This window comes from Eimeria acervulina, genomic scaffold, assembly GCF_000499425.1.
Source record: "Eimeria acervulina Houghton genomic scaffold, Eah_scaff342, whole genome shotgun sequence".
Classification (NCBI taxonomy): domain Eukaryota; phylum Apicomplexa; class Conoidasida; order Eucoccidiorida; family Eimeriidae; genus Eimeria; species Eimeria acervulina.
In genome coordinates this window covers 1-17986 of record NW_013547386.1, presented here as the reverse complement: position 1 = coordinate 17986, position 17986 = coordinate 1, and the positions used below count along the sequence as shown (strand labels likewise).

At 55.6% G+C, this 17986-nt stretch overlaps 2 protein-coding genes across 2 annotated transcripts; one reads left to right on the top strand and one right to left on the bottom strand.

Annotated features, from left to right (window-relative positions):
• Positions 1-2258: 2258 nt before the first annotated feature.
• On the bottom strand, positions 2259-6850 carry EAH_00033960 (hypothetical protein, conserved; the record flags this gene model as incomplete). Its single annotated transcript, XM_013392204.1, has 5 exons — positions 2259-2433; positions 2714-6117; positions 6251-6327; positions 6433-6591; positions 6760-6850. The coding sequence occupies 5 exons, from the start codon at positions 6848-6850 to the stop codon at positions 2259-2261; spliced, it is 3906 nt and encodes a 1301-aa protein (XP_013247658.1).
• Positions 6851-8466: 1616 nt separating this feature from the next.
• On the top strand, positions 8467-14670 carry EAH_00033950 (hypothetical protein, conserved; the record flags this gene model as incomplete). Its single annotated transcript, XM_013392203.1, has 7 exons — positions 8467-10710; positions 11033-12880; positions 13005-13146; positions 13490-13654; positions 13782-13919; positions 14095-14287; positions 14529-14670. The coding sequence occupies 7 exons, from the start codon at positions 8467-8469 to the stop codon at positions 14668-14670; spliced, it is 4872 nt and encodes a 1623-aa protein (XP_013247657.1).
• Positions 14671-17986: the final 3316 nt, after the last annotated feature.

The following is a 17986-nucleotide window of genomic DNA, read 5'->3' as shown; positions in this document are numbered from 1 at the left end:
TGCTGCTGCTGCATCTCCGACATCAGCACTTGTGAGGTCAGCAGCAGCAGCAGAGGCAGCAGCACCATTGCTGCTCTGTTTCATGTATGCATGCATGCATGCATGCAAGGCGCAGCATAGCCCAACCATTTGTCAATAAGGCTTCTTTCTTCATCGGTACTCTGCAGCTAAAGAGGCATAGCTCCTTAAAGGCCGAGAGGCGCCTCCACCCGACAGCTGCTGCTGCTGCTGCTGAGACTGCTGCGGCTGTTGCTGTTCCTGTCGTAAGCAGCAGCAGCAACAGCTGGTGGTAGCACCAGCTACAGCAGAGAAGCAGCAGCAGCTTGGCGGCACAGCAGAGATTGTTGTATGCAGATTGAGGCAGCTGCAGCAGAAGAAGCAACGCAGCTGCGTGTACACCCCATATAAAGATATAAATAAAGGGGGGCGGCGCACTTTCATGCAGCCGCAGGGGAGATAGCAATCATCTCTGCAGCAGCAACTGCTGCTGCTACTTTCGTCTCTGCTGCAGCAGGGCTCATGCAATTAAGGACACCAAACGCAGCAGCAGCAGCGTAAGTGCCTCCTCGCACTAGTGTAAAGCAAAGCGCAGCGGCACCTGCCTGTACACCCCAACGAATTCGGCGAGCCTTAAACATACGACAGTAAAATGCCCCTCTCAACAAGCTCAGCAACAGCGCGCGAAGCCGTTGCTGCTGCAGCAGCGCATCCAGCTGTTGCTGGTGCAGCAGCAACAGCTGCTGCTGTTGCAGCTGCTGGTGCAGCAAGGAGAGAGAATGCAATCAAAGTGCAACGGCTCTCTCTCTACCAGATAACAAATAGCAAACATCAAGCCAGCAGCAGCTAAAGATAAACAGAAAACGACAAGCAGTATAAATAACAGCAAAAGGGCCTCCTCCACAGCCTTGTCGGGGCTTGAAAAGAAGTAGCTCTATCTATGCATGCGCTAGCAGCAAGTTGTTCTAAATAAATAAATGACTAAGAGGCTTCAGCACCGCTCTTCAGAGATAAGTGGCTGAGTGTCTCCTTTGTTTTAAGGTGGGCGTTGCTTTTTTGTCTCCTCTTTGCCTCCTCTTTGCACGGAGACCTTTCTAACTCTTTGCTGCTTTATCTGTCTCCGTGCTGAACCTCTGTAGGTGTCTCCTTTCGCTTTAAGTCTGCTGCTCCCCTACATCGATTTGCTTGTCTGCTGCCTCTATCTATTTCGTCTCTCTTTCTCTTAATTGCCTCTGCATGAGCTGTCTAGCGATCTGTCTTGCATTTGTCTGTCTCCTCCTACTGTCTCCTTCCCCCTCTACTACCTGTCCTTAGATACGTTTTCTATGCGTGTCTTATGCGGTGTCTCTCTGTCTCTGTATCTACTACCTACATTCCTATAAATGTCTGCTCTAAGTTTCTGTTGCAAGTATCTTCTTTGAGTGTCCCCTCCCCTTCAAGTGTCTCGTCTACGCATCTCCTTTGAGTGTCTCCTTCTAGCGTCTCCTCCGGGAGAGACCCCCTTAGAAGTGGCTACTTTAAGTGTCTCCTTTGAATGCCTCCCTTAAGTGTCCCCCTTATGTATCTTCCTTCAAGTGTCTCCCTTAAGTGTCTCTTTCTAATGTCTCCCTCAGTTGCATCCTTTGCTTGTCTTCTTTAACAGTCTCTTCCGAGTGTCTCCTTTAAATGTCTCCTTACAGTGCCTGTTTCCTTACACTGCCTGCGTCAGGTGTCTTTTTTTATATGCCTTCTCTAAGTGTCTCCTCTAAATGTCTCGTTTAAATTTATCCATTAGGTGTCTCCTTCAAGCGTCTCCTTTAAGTGTCTCCTTTAAATGTCGCCTCTAAATGTCTCTATATAGTGTCACCTTTAAGTGTCTCCTTTAAATTTATCTATTTAATGTCTCCTTTAAGCGTCTCCTTCAAGTGTCTCCCTTAAGTCTCTCTATTAAGTGCCTCCTCCAAATGTCTCCTTTAAGTGTCTCCTTTAGGTGTCTCCCCGCTGCTCTACCCCTATGCTGCATCTGCCTGTGAGGAGACACTTGGCCTTTCTAACAATCTGCTGCAAATAAAAAGTTCGCTGCATGCTGCAACAGCAGCAGCAGCAAGATGTTGTTGCTGTTTCTTCTTCATAGATGTTTTTGCTCTCGCTGCGACTTAGGCAAATATAAACCCCTAAGAGCGCAGCAGATAGCTCAGTCTCGCACATGCAGCAGCAGCAGCAGCAGCAGCAGCATATGCTGCTGCTGCTGCTGCTAATATCACTGCTGCTGTTGCTGTTGTTCAAGCAACAAGCGCGCCGAAAGCGCTGGAGTCTCCGCGCCTGCTCATGCTGCTGCTGCTGTTGCTGTTGCTGCCGTTGCTGCTGTTGCTGCCGCTGCTAGGCGCTGCTGAACTCGAAGGAGACAGCGCCCAGCGCATAGGATCATGCAAAAGATAGTAGGGGAACCAGCCCTTCCTGAGGAGACAAACAGCAGCAACAAAAGGAGACAGTGCAGCACAGCAGCAACAAAAGGAGACAGTGCAGCACAGCAGCATAGAAAGAGACAGAGAGACAACGGCAACAGATAAGGAGACAGTGCTTCCTTTAAAGACACAAATGTCTGCTCAGACATCCGCACACCACACAATAAACCTACAGATGCATCTAAAGCAGCTGCAAACCCGCACAACAGAAGCAACAACCAGCAGCAGCAACCAGCAACAGCAGCAGCAGCAACCAGCAGCAGCAGCAGCACCTGTGTGGCTGTCCATGGATGCTGCCGAAGAGCCACCCGCTTTTGTGGTGTAAATACACCTCCACGCTTTCTCCCCTGTGGCAGCGGAGCAGCACCGGGGGAGCAGAAGCTCCTGCTGCTGCTGCTGCTGCTGCTTCGCCGTTGCTGCTGCTGCTCCTGCCGAAGCTGCCTGGCCTATCGTTGAGGGTACATGGAGGCGCACAGATAGAAGCGCCTCCATAGCAAACCATTTCTTGCTGCAGCTGCTGCTCCTGCTGCTGCCCTGCAGCTGTGTAGCTGAAGGAACTAGGAGACAGGCCCTGCTGCTGCATGCCTGCGTGCCCGTACTCCTTGTCCTGCTGCTGCTGCTGCTGCTGCTGCGGCTGCTGCTGCTGCGAACCGGGGGCCAATTCACCTCCCCAGCACCACTGCAGTTGACAGACCTGAATCTCAGATGGAATGACGCGCAAAATTGCGTACACTGGGTGAGTCTGGTGCAGCAGCTGCTGCTGCTGTTGCAGCTGCTGCTGCTGCTGCGGCTGCGAAGCGCACTGCCAACAGTAGCAACCCTCGCCGCGCAGCAGACTCGCAGCAGCAACAGCACCTGCTGCTGCTGCTGCTGTATCAGGTTGGTGATGGCTTCCTGGATACTGGCAAACGCCAGGAAAACATTCTCGTTGCTGCTGCAGCAGAAGCTGCTGCTGCTGTTGCTGCTGCAACTGCTGTTGCAGCTGCTGCTGCAGTTGCTGCTGCTGCAGCTGCTGCTGCAACTGCTGCTGCAGCCCCGGGGACTCTGCTGCACTTGGAGTCGAGCGGACTCCAGCAAATGCTTCCATCATGACAGAAGACGAGCACGAAGCAGCAGCAGCAGCTGCTGCAGCTGCAGCTGCTGCTGCTGTCTCACTCCCTGAGACGCCGAAGGGCCTGGCTGAAGGATACCATGGGCCGCAGGAGCTGCTGAGGGGTTGGGGAGCGTGGGGGTTGCTGCTGCTGCTGCTGCTGCTGCGGCTGTTATTGTTGGCGTTGCTGCTGTTGCTGCTGCTGCTGCTGCCGCTCCTCTGCTGCAGCGCCCACATGCGCTGGGCTTCGCCTGGATGCTCCCGCATGAATTGCAAGAAGCCGTCCTGCTGCTGTTCGTCAAGCTGCTGCTGCTGCTGCTGCTGATGCTGCAACGATAACGCAGCCAGCTGCTGCGGGCCTCCTAAGATGCAAGAAGCAATATCAGGTAAGCCTAACCCCCCTACGCAAGGCAGTGCTTCGCCGCTGTCTTCACTTCCCGTAGCTGCTGCTGCTGCTGCTGCTGCTGCTGCTCTCGGTGCTGCACCTGCTGCTCCCGCTGGGGAGACAGAGGGCGCATTTGCTGCTCCGCGCGATCCCGCGCCGGCTGCTGCTCTGGCTGCTGCTGCTGGTGTTGCTGCTGCTGCTGCTGCTGAAGGTGTTGCTGCAGCAAGAGCACCCTCCCGCAGCGGCCCTCGAAGGCAGTCCTGCAGTGAAGCAGCAGCTGCTGCAGGCCCAACAGGTGTCAGCACCTCGCAGGAGGGCTGCTGCTTCTGCTGCTGCTGCTGCGCTTGGTGGTAGTTCGGGTTCTGCCACTGTTGCTGGAGCAGCAGCTGCTGCTGTTGCTGCTGCTGCTGCTGCCCAGTGATATGCGTAGGCCAGTTAGCAGCAGCGGACTCTCTGAACGAGCACGGGCCTTGTATGTGTGCTGCACCTCGCATTCCTGCTGCTGCTGCAGCAGCTGCTGCTGCGCTCCTTGGGGGTGCCCCTAAAGAAGAAGCCCCGTAGTAATCCTCTCCTGCAGCTGCTGCTGCTGCAGCTGCTGCAGCTGAGGGAAAGGCTTCGCCGTTGAAGCGAAATGAAAGTGCAGACGTATTGCTGCCGCTGCTGTTGCTGCTGCTGCCCCCCCGGCTGGCGCTATGACGCCGGCTCGGGCTATGAAAGTTGCTGCTGCTGCTGCTGTCGCTGCTGCCAATGGAAAATGGCCCGCCAACAGGACCCCAGTTGCTGCTGTTGCTGTTGCTGTTGCTGCTGCTGCTGCTGCTCAAGTCACGGTTGCCGCTAAATGACTGCATTCGGCGGCTCCTTCCACTCAAGCTCAGCGCTGCTGCTGCTGCTGCTGCTGTTGATGCTGCAGGCATTCCTGCTGCTGCTGCAGCAGCTGCTGCTGTTGAGTCGGGAGAGGATGCAACTCTCTCGAAAGAGTAGGCAGGGGACTGCTGCTGCTGCTGCAGTTGCTGCTGCTGCACGAAGGTAGCAACAGCAAAGCGGCCGCTATACGCCTGTCTGTCTCTCTTTACCCCCCTATCAGGGTAAACTGTGCCATTGCTGCTTGTGCTGCTGCTGCTGCTGCTGTTAATGCTGCTGCTGTTGCTTCTGCTCAGACCTAGCGGAGGATGAGCCAGCGGGTGCGCGTCCGACTCCGTGCTACCGCCCTCTTGGCCTGCTGCTGCTGCTGCTGCTGCAGCTGCTGCCGCGGCTCTCCTTGATGCGTTGCATGGTGATGAAGTAGCCGTGCTGCAGCGAGAGACCGGCGGCTGATGCGGGGCTTCCTGCTGCTGCTGCTGCTGCTGCTGCTGTGGAGCGTCAGCGGTACGTGAGGGTAGCTTCGGAGCACCTGAAGCCGCTGCTGCTGCCTTGTGCATATTGGCAGCAGCAAATCGATCGAACAGCCCCCCTAATACGAAGTCGCTGCTGCTGCTGCTGCTGCTGTTGCTGCTGCTGCTGCTGTTGCTGTTGCTGCTGCTGCCCCCTATCCTTCCTGCCTGCTGGTGTTGTTGCTGCTCCTCCCGGGGCATGTGCTGCTGTGTCTGGAGCTGCTGCGGCTTTCCCTGCTGCTGCTGCTGCTGCGCGCCTTTGCAGCTTGAAAGCAAAGAGAAGGCAGCAGCAGGCGCTGTCGTCGGCCCACACCCTTCTGCTGCTGAAGGCATGTGCAGCTGCTGCTGGCGCTGCTGCAGGTGTGGTTGCTGATGATGCAGCAGCAAGTGCTGCTGCTGCTGGACGGCGGCGCAGCTCATGCCGCTGCTGCTGCTGCTCTCGGGGTTGCTGCTGCTGCTCTCGCTAGAAAAGCTGTCGATGCTGCGCCTCCGGCCGTTGTTGCTGCAGGGGTCATCAGCACAAGTGCTGCTGTCACTAAGGCGGCAGCTGCTGCTTCCGCAGCAGCTTGCTGCACCCTGCTGCTGCTGCTGCTGCAGCAACACTGCATGCAGCTTCCGGTCAGTGGGATCCCGAGAGCTCACAGCGCTGCCGCCGGCCCAATGGGGCAGAGAAGCAGCAGCAGCAGCAGCAGCAGCACTTGCTGATGCTGCTGCTGCTGGAGGAATCGGCCCCGTTGTATGGGAGCTGCTGCTGGCCCTGCTGCCTTGCTGCTGCATAGCAGCAGCAGAAACAGGGGTTTGTTCACTAGCCCCTTCAGTTTTAAAGGAAGCCTAAGACAAACGCAGCAACAGCAGCAGCACACAGGCAGCAACAGCTCTAGACCCTACACCACTACGGGTAAAACACGACGCGACACCTGCTGCTGCTGCTGTTGCTGCTGCTGCTGTGTCGTAACTGTCTCACAGGGTAAGCTCCTGCTGCAGCAGCTGCTGCAGTATGCGTCTCATCAGCAGCGTGGGCACCGTCGCGGACAGTCCATGCTGCAGCAGAAACAGCAGCAAACATGTAAACAGACGCGCTGCAGCAGCAGCAGCAGCAGCCCGTGTAGCAGCAGCAATAGCAGCAAACAAAGCGAGGTAGCATACCTGCCAGCTGCTGCTGCAGTCCTTTGAGCTTCTGCAGCGTCTCTTCAAGGCCCTCCCCTGCTGCATGCGCAGCACCGCCCCGCGCTGCTGCACTTGCTGTGGCTGCTGCTGCAGTTTGTGCTGCAGCTGCTGCACCATCAGCAGCTACACCGCGGTGCGCTGCAGCAGCAAGACACACAGCGCAAAAGCAGCAAGACACAAACCACAGCAGCATAAGAACTAGCTAATGCTACAGCAACGCCAGCCGAGGAGACAGCCGGCTGCTTCTGCTGTTGGTCATGCTCCTATTGCTGCTGCTGCTAGGGATCATGCATCTGTGGGGCTAACCTCGAATGGACCCGTGCATTGTCTCCGCTGCTGCGGCAGCCGTGCGTTGTGGTTGCGGTTGCTGCTGCTGCTGCTGCTGCTTCGGCTGCATATCGCGGGGCTGAAAGAAATCCTGCTTCTGTTGGGGGGCATACAACAGCTAATGAAGCTCCTGTTAGCGACTGTCAAGGCAGTAAGGCACCCCCGTTATTGCTTCAGCTGTCTGTGCTGCTGCGCGCTGCTGCTGCGGCTGCTGCTGCTGCACCCGCAGTGCTGAAGCTCTGGAGTCGTACGGCGGCGGCGCTGCAGCTGCAGCAGGGATTCTAACTCTCCCTGCTGCTACTACTAGTAAGGCTGCTGCTGCTGCTGCCGCTGCTGCAGGTGGCGTGCAGCAGATGGCCCCGCAAAACCGAGCAGCTGCTGCTGCTGCGGTGTACTGTGAATTGAAGTTCTCCTGATGCAGCAGCAAATGCTGCTGCTGCGCTGGCGCTGCGTCAGCAGGGCAGCGAGTGGGACGGACGGCCCGGCCCCCCGTGGCAGGTAGGGAGCTGCTGCTGCTGCTGCTGCTGCTGCTGCTGCAGCAGCAGCAGGGGAAATCCTGCAATATTTTCGGTTGCTGCTGCAACCACACAACAGGAATCGTCGCTACAGCTGCTGCAACGGCTGCAGCAGGAGCAGCCGCTGCGCTGATACGGAAAGATAGAAAGAGTGCTCCGACACGCAAACGGGTCCTGCTGCTGTTGCTGCTGCTGCTGCTGCTGCTGCTGCTGCAAACGCCTCTACTTTCAAGGTACAGGCACAAGACAGAATATACACTGTTAGCACACAGGAGAAGCCTATGCGGAATTGCAGAACAGCTCGGGCTGCTGCAGCTGCTGCTGACGCCAGAGCAGCAGCAGCTGCTACTGCCGCAGCAGCAGCTGCAGCGGCACAGCAACAGCAGCAACTGTAGCGGCCGCTGCTGCAGCACGCGCCACCGCGTTCGTTAGGTAAAGGAAACCAATTTTTGATTGTTTTAATTAATAATTATCTATTTAAATTCAGTTGCGCACAAGGAAACGTGGCTGCGGGCAGCTGCAGTTTGAGCGGCACGCGCGAGCAGCAGCAGCAGCAGCAACAGCAGCAGCAGCAGCAGCAGCAGCAGCAGCAGCAACTCGAAGTCGAGGCTCCCGCAGCACAGGGAACGATCGGGTGTTAGAGCCGGCTGCTGCTTCTGGTTTTCCTTGATTAACTAGAACATATATTAATCTGTCTCACCGTTAGATAAACGACAGAGGCTGCTTCAGCCCTATCACACTTGCTGCTGTTGCTGCTGCTGCTGCTGCTGCAGGGGGGTTCGGGGTTGACTGTTCCGGAGGAGTGTCGGTGTTCATCTCAAGCGCTTCCTTTAAGATAGAATATTTAGAAGAATTAATGAAAGTATATTCTTTAACAGACTCAACACGCATACTATATCTATGCTTGCTGCAGCAGCAACAGCAGCAGCAGCAGCAACAACCGCTGAGACACAACTTCACCGCCTGAAGGCCACGTACCGCACCAAGCCCAGTGGTAGCTCCTGCTGCAGCTTCTAAGGAGCAACAAGCTTTTTATACTATTTTGCTTTGAATTGTTTCTTTCTTTAGGGGTAGGGAGCAGCAGCAGCAGCAGCAACGGCAGCAGCAGCAACGGAGCACCTTTGGCTTTGGCTCAACTCATCGAGACACAACCACACCCTACTAGTTCTTCATGACGCGGCAGAAGACACAGCCACCTTCTGCTGCTGCTCCCGAGCAGCAGCAGCAAAAGCAGCAGCAGCGTACACCCCAAAAGCCGGTTGTGGAGGATGCGGCGACTACTGTCTTGCTGCAGCAGCAACAGCAGCAGGAACAGCTGTTGCTACAGCCAGGAGCGTTCGACTCTGCAGAGGCTCTGTGGCCCTCCCCGCAGCAGCAGCACCACCAACAGCATCTGCAACAAGGACAGCAGCAGCAGCATCTGCTGCTGCTGCAGTTGCGGAGACGCCGCAGCAACTGTCTCTCCAGATCAGCTGAGACTTCAGCAGCAAGGAGAGCAGCATCGGCAGCAACTTACAGGAGGAGACTGATGCTGCCGTCTCTTCCACTCTGCACTGCAGCAGCAGCAGAGGGCCCCCCACAAGGAGGTTCGCTGCTGCGGCAAGCATCCGCCAGCAACAGTATGAGCAGCAGCAGCAGCAGCAGCAGCACCAAAGGCAGCATCAACCACAGAAGCCGAAGCAGCAGCAAGGCCAACATACATAGAACCAGGATGGATACTAAGGGGACAAGCACTGCGCCTGCATCAATAGCTCCTGCCGCAGCACCAGCAGCAGCAGCAGCAGCAGCACAGGCTTCCGGCTCTGTTGCGTTTAGCAGCCATTGTGGAGAGTTGGAGGACTTCGTGGGGCCGGACGATCAACCGAAGCAGCAAGTGAAGCTGCAGCAGCAAGAGAAGCAGGAGCTGCTGCAGCGCAGATTGACTTCGCTGGGTAAGCCCCTGCCGGTCTCCTCCCAGGTGTCTATTCAGAGGCGTTTGCTGCAGCGCCTACAGACAATTGAGCAGCAGCAGCAACAGCAGCAGCTACTGCTGCACCGAAGACGAGCCCGGAGTGTCTCCTCTGCAGCGTCGTTCAGAAGGGGAGGTAGGCGGGAGCGGCTGCTGTTGTTTGGTATGCCTTCTTTTGCTGCAGCAGCGCAGCAGCAGCAGCAGCGGAGGAAGCAGCGACAGAGGCAGCAGCAGCAGGGGCCGCAACGACCGCTGTCTTTCACCGAGGAGCTGCTGCTGCGAAGGCGGCTGTGGGAAGCAACCAATGGTGCTGCAGCAGCAGCGCAGCTTGGGGAGAGAGGTGGGCCTCTGCAGCAGCAGCAACAGCAACAGCAGCAGCAGCAGCACAAGGGCAACCAAGATGTGTTCAAGCCTCAGCAGCTAAGGCAAGCCATCGAGGCATCTGCTGCGCACTCTCCCCAGACGAGGAAGCAGCTGTTGCTGCTGCGGCAGCTGCAGCAGCACAAGGCCAAACTGGAGCTGCTGAGGAGACAGCAGCAAGCTAACCGCTGGAGGCGGGCTCTGAAGAGGTTGCGGCGGCTGCGTCGCTGCAGCTGCGGCAGCAGCAGTTGCTGCTGCGGCAGCAACGAGCTGCTAGGAAAGAGGCCACCCAAGTGTCTCCTGAGAGACACACCTGTGGGGCCCCACATCCCTATAGAGGGAGAAATTTGGCTGTGGCGGCTGCACTGGGAGCTGCTGCAGGAGATTCGGCAGCTGCAGCAGCAGCGGCAGCAGCAGCAGATCTGCCGCAGTAGCAGCCGCAGCGGTATCTCCGTTGGAAACCTGCTGCTGCTGCTGAAGCACCGCAAGATACGTAAGCACGGACAGCAACAGCGGCTGCTGCTGCAGCTGCTGTTGCGGCGGAAGCGTAGGCTGGGCCTTCGAGCAGCGCGAAGGCAGCAGACGACTTGGGGGCGCAGCAGGGAAGGAGGTGTCTGTACACCTGAGAAGGAGAGAGAGAGGACCCCGTTCAATTCTGCTGCTTTGTGGAGGGGGCAGATGACTGAGGCGTTTGATCTCTTTTCCGACACGGGCAGCAGTTCAGGAGAAGACAGAGGGAGAAAGAGCCAGCAGCAGCAGCAGCAGCAGCAGCAGCAGCAGCAGCAGCAGCACTGGAAGCGGTACCTGAGAAAATACCACTCCAGCGCCGCTGTTACGTCTACTGCATCAGAGCCAACTGCAGCAGCAGCAGCAGCAGGAACAGCATCTGCAGCAGAAGCAGCAGCGCCAGCCGCATCAGCAGATGGGAAGGGGCGCATGCATCTTGGCAGCAGCTTGAGGCGGGTCTGCAGCGAGTTGCTGCTGCAGTCGAGGGGACAGCCTGGCTCCTCTGAGGCCAGCAGATACGCAGGAGGAGCGGCAGGAGACACTTTACCGTTTGCTGCTGCTAAGGCAGACCCTCAGCATCGCAAGCCGCTGCTAAAAAAGGTGTGATTTGAATGCCCTGCTGCTGCTGTCCTATTGCTGCTGTTGCTGCTGCTGCTGCTGTGGGTATTGCTTCTTCTGCTGGTTTTGCTGCAGCTGTAGATGCAGCTAGTGCTGCTGCAGCAGATGAAAGCCCCTTGCTGCTCTCTTCGTGTGTCTGTTTCTCTTCTTTGTTGATTGAGGGGGCTTTGCTGCTGCTAGAGGCTCCGCCTTTGTGGAAGCTGCTGCAGGTTAGTGGGGCGGCTCGCTGCAGCACCTGCAGCAAGAAAGCGCAGCTAGCTGTGTCCTTTTGCTGCTGTTTGGCTGTTGTTGCCCTGTGCTGCAGTTCTCCTTCCGTAGCGGCAAATACCCACACAAGCAGCAGCAGCAGCAGCAGATGCTGAAGCAGCTGCTGCTAGAGGAGCGACACCTCGCCTTGCAGAGTCCCGGCTCTGTCTCTGACGGGGCCCTGCTCTCTTGGAGGGCTGCTCAGCTATCTCAGGAGATTCTTGCTAGACAGCAGCAGCAGCAACAACAACAGCAGCAGCAGCAACAACAACAGGAGCAGCGCGAGCGACAAGAACAGGAAGGAAAGAAGGGCTCTGAGCACGAAGTGCCACGGGGAAGCAGAGACAAATGCGTACTGTCTCTGGGCAGCAGCAGCAGCAGCAGTACGTTTGCAGGCAGCAGCAGCAACAGCAGCAGCAGCACGTCTGCCGGCGGCAGCAGCAACAGCAACAGCAACAGCAGCACGTCCGCAGGCAGCAGCAGCAACAGCAACAGCAGCACGTTTGCTGGCAGCAGCAGCACAGAAACCTGTCTGCCTGAGAGGCATGACAGCCGCTGCGGCAGCTGCAGCAGCAGCAGCAGCTGCTGCTGCACGAGCAGCAACAACAATCCAGACTCCTGGGTTCCCCCTAAGACCCGGCTCTTCGATACGCAGCGCTCACTGTCTGCTTGCCGGTCTTTTCTCAGGCTAAGCAGCAGCATCTTCAGGAGGGTGAAGTCCCCCAGTTTAAACGAGAGCAGCAGCAGCAGCAGGAGCAGCACTAGCAGCAGCAGCAGCACCAGCAGCAGCAACAGCCACAGCACATGTGCCTCTTACGTAGGCAGCTTGGAGAATGCCAGTGGGATGAGCGTGCATTTGGGCTTATTGCAAAGAAGGCGAGGCGCATGCAGCAGCAGCAACGGCAGCAGCAGCGGCAACCGCAGCAGCAGCAACAACAACCGCAGCGTGGAGGGCAGCGCCTCTGCAGGTACAGCAGGTAGTCGCTTCTCCTTCAGAGATGTGCAGCTGCTACCCAGGAGATGGTCTCGGAGACTGCGGTTTTGGGGCAAGCAAGACACACACCAAGCAGCAGCACCAGCTGAAGCAGATGCACAAGCTGCAGCAGCTGCAGCAGCTACACCAGCTTCGGCAGCGGCAGGAGATACAGAGCAGCAGCAGGTTCCTGACGACCATGGTGCCCCTTATGACTGCTGCAGGGGCCCGGAGCACCCGGTGGTAGGGCTGCAGCAGCAAGGGACTGGTGACAGCAGCACATTGACGGGGGAAGTGCAGGAGCAGCAGCAGCAATTGGTGCTTTCGATGCGGGCGTATGATGATGAACAAGCGCAGGAGCAGCAGCAACAACAGCAACAACAGCAACAACAGCAACAGCAGCAACAACAGCCGCAACAGCAGCAGAACGATGTAGTAGAAGAAGCCAACTTGGGGGAGGCAGCCACGAATCTGCTGCAGCAAGCCTTTGAGCTGCACCGTGTAGGGGAGCAGCGCCGCAGTGTCTCCTTGCTGCAACAGACAGAAGGGGAGTCTGATTACCTTAGGCTGCTGAATTTGCAGGAGACAGTTATCGGAGAGTTTGTTCGTCTAGAGCAGCAGCAACAGAGGCAACAACAGGAGGAGCAGCAAACCATGGAGGTATACTCAAAGCAAAGCAGCAGCAGCAGCAGCAGCATCATGCGTCTTTTCTCGGGGCGTTCGCTCGTACGAAGGGGCAGCAGCAAGCAGCAGCTGGAGACAGCTGCAGCAAATGCAGCGGCGGGCCCTTCTTTGAGCCTTGCTCCTCTCCGCAGCAGCAGCAGCAACTGCAGCAGCAGCAACAACTGCAGCAGCACTAACAACAACTGCAGCAGCAGCAACAGCTGCAGAAGGGCCGCTACGGCAGCCTTCTACCGAGGCCCACTAGCGGAGGTTCGCGTCTATGGTGTTGCCTGCTGCTGCTGTGTCTGCGCTTTGTATGTTATTGTCTCTTTTGCAGGTTCTGAGGTGTCTCTGATGCGCAGCATTTGTTGTCTCCTTTCCCTGTCTCCTTCAGGTGGTGTTAATAGGAGACACCCTCGCAGCCAGCCGAAGGGCCCACGCGGTGTCTCAGCAGCTCGTGAATCTGATGGACTGCAAAGGAGTCCCCTATCTCTTTATTGACACCAACACCCTTCAAGCAGCAGGTCAGGAGTTTGGTGCTGCTGCTGCTAATGTTGTTGCTGTTGCTCCTGCTGCCTTTGCTGCCGCTGTTGCTGTTGCTGCTGCTGCTGGGTTGCTGAGCTGCTGCTTGCCTGCTCTCTAAAGAGAGGCTATGCACTGTAACGAGGCCTCGGAGTTGGGTGGAGAGTCTCCTTGATGCCTGGGGGCCCCTGAGGGCCCCCATTGCTGTTGGCATGGGGGCCCCTGAGGGGCCCCCACGGCAGCAGAGTGTTGCTTCTGAGCTTCTATAGGCAACTGTCAGGGTTGCTGCTTCGGCGGGAGCTGAGGAAGAGGTTGATGGCTTGCTGTTTGGGCTCCTTTGGTGTTGTGCTGCTGCAGCTTTAGGGCTGCACGACGCGCTGCTGTTGCAGCGTCTCTGCAAGCAGCAGGTGCTGCTCCCCGCACGAGACCCCCAAGGGATGCAGTCCAAGCGGGAGGCCCCGCAGGGACCCCAGAGACACCCCACGCGACTGGCGAGAGGCTTAAGGAGAAGCAGCAAAGAGGGTAAGAGAAACAGTGCTGCAGCAGCTGCGGATACACCCGAACTAGCAGGTGTCTCCAGCACCAAATGTACGGAAGCAAGGGCCTTAGCAAAGTTCTTGGAGTCTGCTGTGTTTGTTGCTGCCGCCAGCTTCAGTTGATGCAGCAGCAGATGCTGCTGCTGCTGAAGCTGCTGCTGAGGGGACGGTGCTCCCCCAACTTTTGGTTGATGGGGTGTCCCTAGGGACAGCTGATCGGGTGAGAGAGCTGGAGGAGGAGGGCATGCTGGGTGAGTTTGGCTGCTTGATCTGCTGCCTGGCAGTGAGGGTTTAGGGTTTAGGGTTTAGGGTTTAGTGTTTGGTACGAGCGGGGTGTAGATTTGGGGAGGAAGCACCGCGGGGCACGATGACCCTTGAGGGTTTCGGGTTTAGGGTTTAGGGTTTGTGGTGTCTCCTTGGCTTCAGACAGTATTCTTCTCCGTCTTCGGTGCCCGAGCTGTCTCTGTATCCGGCCTAGCAGTGTCCTGAGCAGCAGCAGCAGCAGCAGCAGCAACAGCAACAGCAGCAGCAACATGCGGTGTCTTCAGTGTGCGGTACTGCTGAGGCCCGTCGTGCTTGGCAGCGTGCGCCCCGCTGTCAGGCTGCGGTGGATGTACAGGTGAGGCAGCAGCAACAACAGCAACACTAGCTGCTGCAACAAAAGCAGCAGCAGCAGCTGCTCTCCCTCCACCTTACGTGGTGTTTGTTATTATGGTGCTCCTGAATCAAAGCGCATGCGCTGATTAGCAAGAGGAGACAACAGCTGGCAACAGGAAGGAGACACTGCTGCTTGTGTTGCTGCAGGGGGAGACTTCTGGGCCAGCCGGCGGTTTGTAGGATGTCTCGCTCCGATGTGGCAGCAGGTTAGGCAAGGGAGCAGCAGCAGCGGGAACAACAACAGCAGCAGTAGCAGCAAGCGAAGCAGAAGCAGCTACAGCAGAGGCGAATGGACCAGCAGCAGCAACAGCAGCAGTGGGGGACACCCCGATAAAGGGATCATGACTGTATACCTTAGCTGCAGCTTTGTTTGCAAGTGTGCTGCGTGCAGCCTTCTTTGCTTCCCGAGGCAGATGTCTCTGCTGCGGGGCCCCTCTGGGCGACAGCAGCAGTAGCGGGTGCAGCGAAGAACAAGGCGCAGCAGCAGCAGTAAGAGGAGAAGCACTTCTTAACTCAAGAGCAACGAGCACCTGCTTGGAAGATAGCAGAACCTTCGATGGAGACTCTACGGAGACTCACAATTCAACGCCGGCCCCACAGTTGCCAGTGTACAGTGTCTCTGTGATCCCCTTAACAATGCAGGGAAGCAGCAGCTCAGCATCTCAGCAGCAGCAGCAGGAGGAGCAGCAAGCGACACCACATTGTCTCCTTAGAGGAGACGCCCTGGCAGCACTGCGGTGTCATCGCTGCGGCTTTGGAGCTGCAGAGGCTGTGGCTTGTTCGTTTCTATGGCGCGTTTGTCCCTTCTTGTCTTCTTGTCGGCTGTCACTGTAGTGTACAGGCATCACCAAGGCGTTTAAACTGAACACGCTGAGGTGTCTCCGATTGAGAGACTACAAATAATAATATAAGAAATAATTAATATCCCTCTAGTCTAACCGGAAGAGAGAGTAAATATAGTATATTATTAAACATTAATTATATTACTTCAGTCTAGCCTACAGAGGGACTACGAATAATATATTACTAGAAATAAACTATCTCGCTTTACTCTAATGGGGAGAGACGGTACAAATAATATAAGAAGTAACTGACCTCGCTTCACTCTAACCGGAGGAGAGAGTACAAAAAAATATTTTGTATACCTCATATCGCTTCAGCCTATCCGATAGAGAGAGTAAAAATATATTATTAGAAGTAAGGCAACTCGGTGTAAGCTAAGCCTTACGCCCTTTTGCTGTTCGTTCTCGGGTTAGCACTTCGGCTTCCACCCTATGTACACGTACACTCAAGCTGGAGATGCCACCATACCATTAATGCTGACCTTTAATAACTCTTCAGGAAGTCGCCGACAGTCTATCGAAGTCTCCCCACAAAGAGGCAGTAATCTCATTAAGATAAGCAGCAAAAAGAAGAATGAGGTTCTAGACGCGCTCAGACGGATGTGCAGAGGCTAAAGAAAAGGATAATATTATTTTCCTTGGTTCGGGGAGTTGATAGCTCAAGTGGGGCTAAAACGTTTGCAGGCTCGAAGGGGTATCTATAAACCCTTTATCGCTTTAGCAGCAGAGGGTAAGGCGAACACGTGCATGTGCCCTCCAGCTTTAATTAGGGCTGCATGCAAGCTTCTGTTCACAGTTGCTCTCTTGCACCTCGAGAGGGGTTCAAATGCTCCTATCGTCTTTCTGTTCTGAGCCAACTCCTTCTCATTGCTCTCTACACACTGTCTACTACCTACAGCCATCTCAGCACCGCAGGCGACAGCCCTCTCATTCTTCCATATTTTGGGGCCCTGCCTCCGCCCGGTTAAACCTCGCTGGGCTCTAATGCCTGCCTCCTGCTCTCTTTAGAGCTGTGCGATAAAGGCCGGTCAGAGGTGGCTGCGGTGCCTCAATGAAGACGCTGCCCCAAACCCAGCGCACGGCGCAGAGTTCGTCAGCAAGCTTTGGCATACTCAGACAAACGCAAGGTTAGGCCGTCAACAACAGCTGCGGCAGCAACAGCAATAATAATAGCAACAGCACAGAAACCTTCTCCTTCAGCAGCAGCAGTAGACTCAATTGCGCAGGGGTCCACTAGCAGCCCAACGTTCTGAGGCAGCTCAGCACCACCAGTAGCTGCTGCAACGCTGCGGAGAACACCATCAAGAATAATGATAGATTTATCAGCAGAAATATGCATTGCACTCCTACGTCGTTGGCAGTTTGTTTGTCCGGTGCTTCTCTCGCAACGGTTGCAGCACGTGCGCCCCCTGCTGGTCCTGCGGCTACTGTTGCTGTTGGTGCTGCTATTGTTGCTGCGTTTCAGAGGGTTGTGCCCATAATGAAGGGCTGATGGATGCGGAGGGGGCTTCATGCCCGAAGTCAGCTGCAGCAAATGCAGCAAAGCCTCTTCCTGCAGCACAGGCACAGCAGGCCGCAGGCTTTGTAGTGAACAGCAGGCCTTCACTGTTACTATGTATGTCCTGTCCTCTAAGCAATTCTGATTAGGTGCACACTCTACAATTAACTACTACAATCGATGATTCTAGCTACACCCTCTACTTAACGCAATAAATAGCCATTATACATGCGAGTTCATATTATTGTTGGGCCCCACCCCCGAATAGTAGAACTGACCCTCGACCCTCGCTGAAAGTCAGTGCCAGAGTCACAGCAATAGCCTCACACCCAGCCCCAAGCTGGTGCCAGCCTGCTAGCACTATGATTCTATTAAGCTGCTTTTCTATCTAATGGTGTCCTAATCCCTGAAGTACTCTATAGTACTTGTTCCTTTTCATGATGCTACGCCTATAGAGGTCACACCAGAGATCCACTGCAGTGCCCGTGCACTACAGGGTTTTGCACGGGGCCGTTGGAGGATTCTGAGAATGTTGTTACTTTCTTCTCTTCATTTGTGTCTTCTTCACTTAGGGAACATCGGCGGGTGCAGCAAATGCGGTTTGCTGCTGACTGGAGGGGCTGCGGATGCCACAACCCTCAGTGGGGGCTGTTGCACTGGTAAGAGCAGCAGCAGCAGCAGCAGCAGCAGCAGCATCAACAACAGAATCGACATTTAACAGCAACAGGACTCTAACACGCACTGAAACGATCTGCTGGCAAGAGTTTCACAGCCCCATATGCAGCAGCAGCATGTGAACGAACACAAACTGCGAAAACAGGAAGGTAAGTCCCTAGCTTTTAATCCGCTTGGTATACATTGATATACATTGACAAACTACAACATTAACCTCTACTTAGGCCGCCTCTTCATCATTATCATTATCATTATCATTATCATTTTCATTTTCATCATTATCATTATCATTATTACCATTATCATCATTATCAATATAATTGCGGAGTGGCTAGCCAAATCAACAAGTGCATTGAAATGTATATCGAAATCGAAAAGAGTCCAACGAGCAGTTATCCAGGCATTTTAAATTTTATAATCGGCACAGTGAAGGCGCCAAACCCGCGAAGCCTGAGGAGCTGCTGCATACTCACAGCAGCAAATGCAGAAGAAGCCATACCCTCCATCCCTTACTTACCCCTTTCTAAACCATTAGAAGCAGGACGGAGGGTTCAGCTTAGTTGAGAGGAGGTAGCAGATGCAGCATGTCATCTATCTATCTGTCTATCTCTCTCTCTCTCTCTCTCTCTCTCTCTCTCTATATATA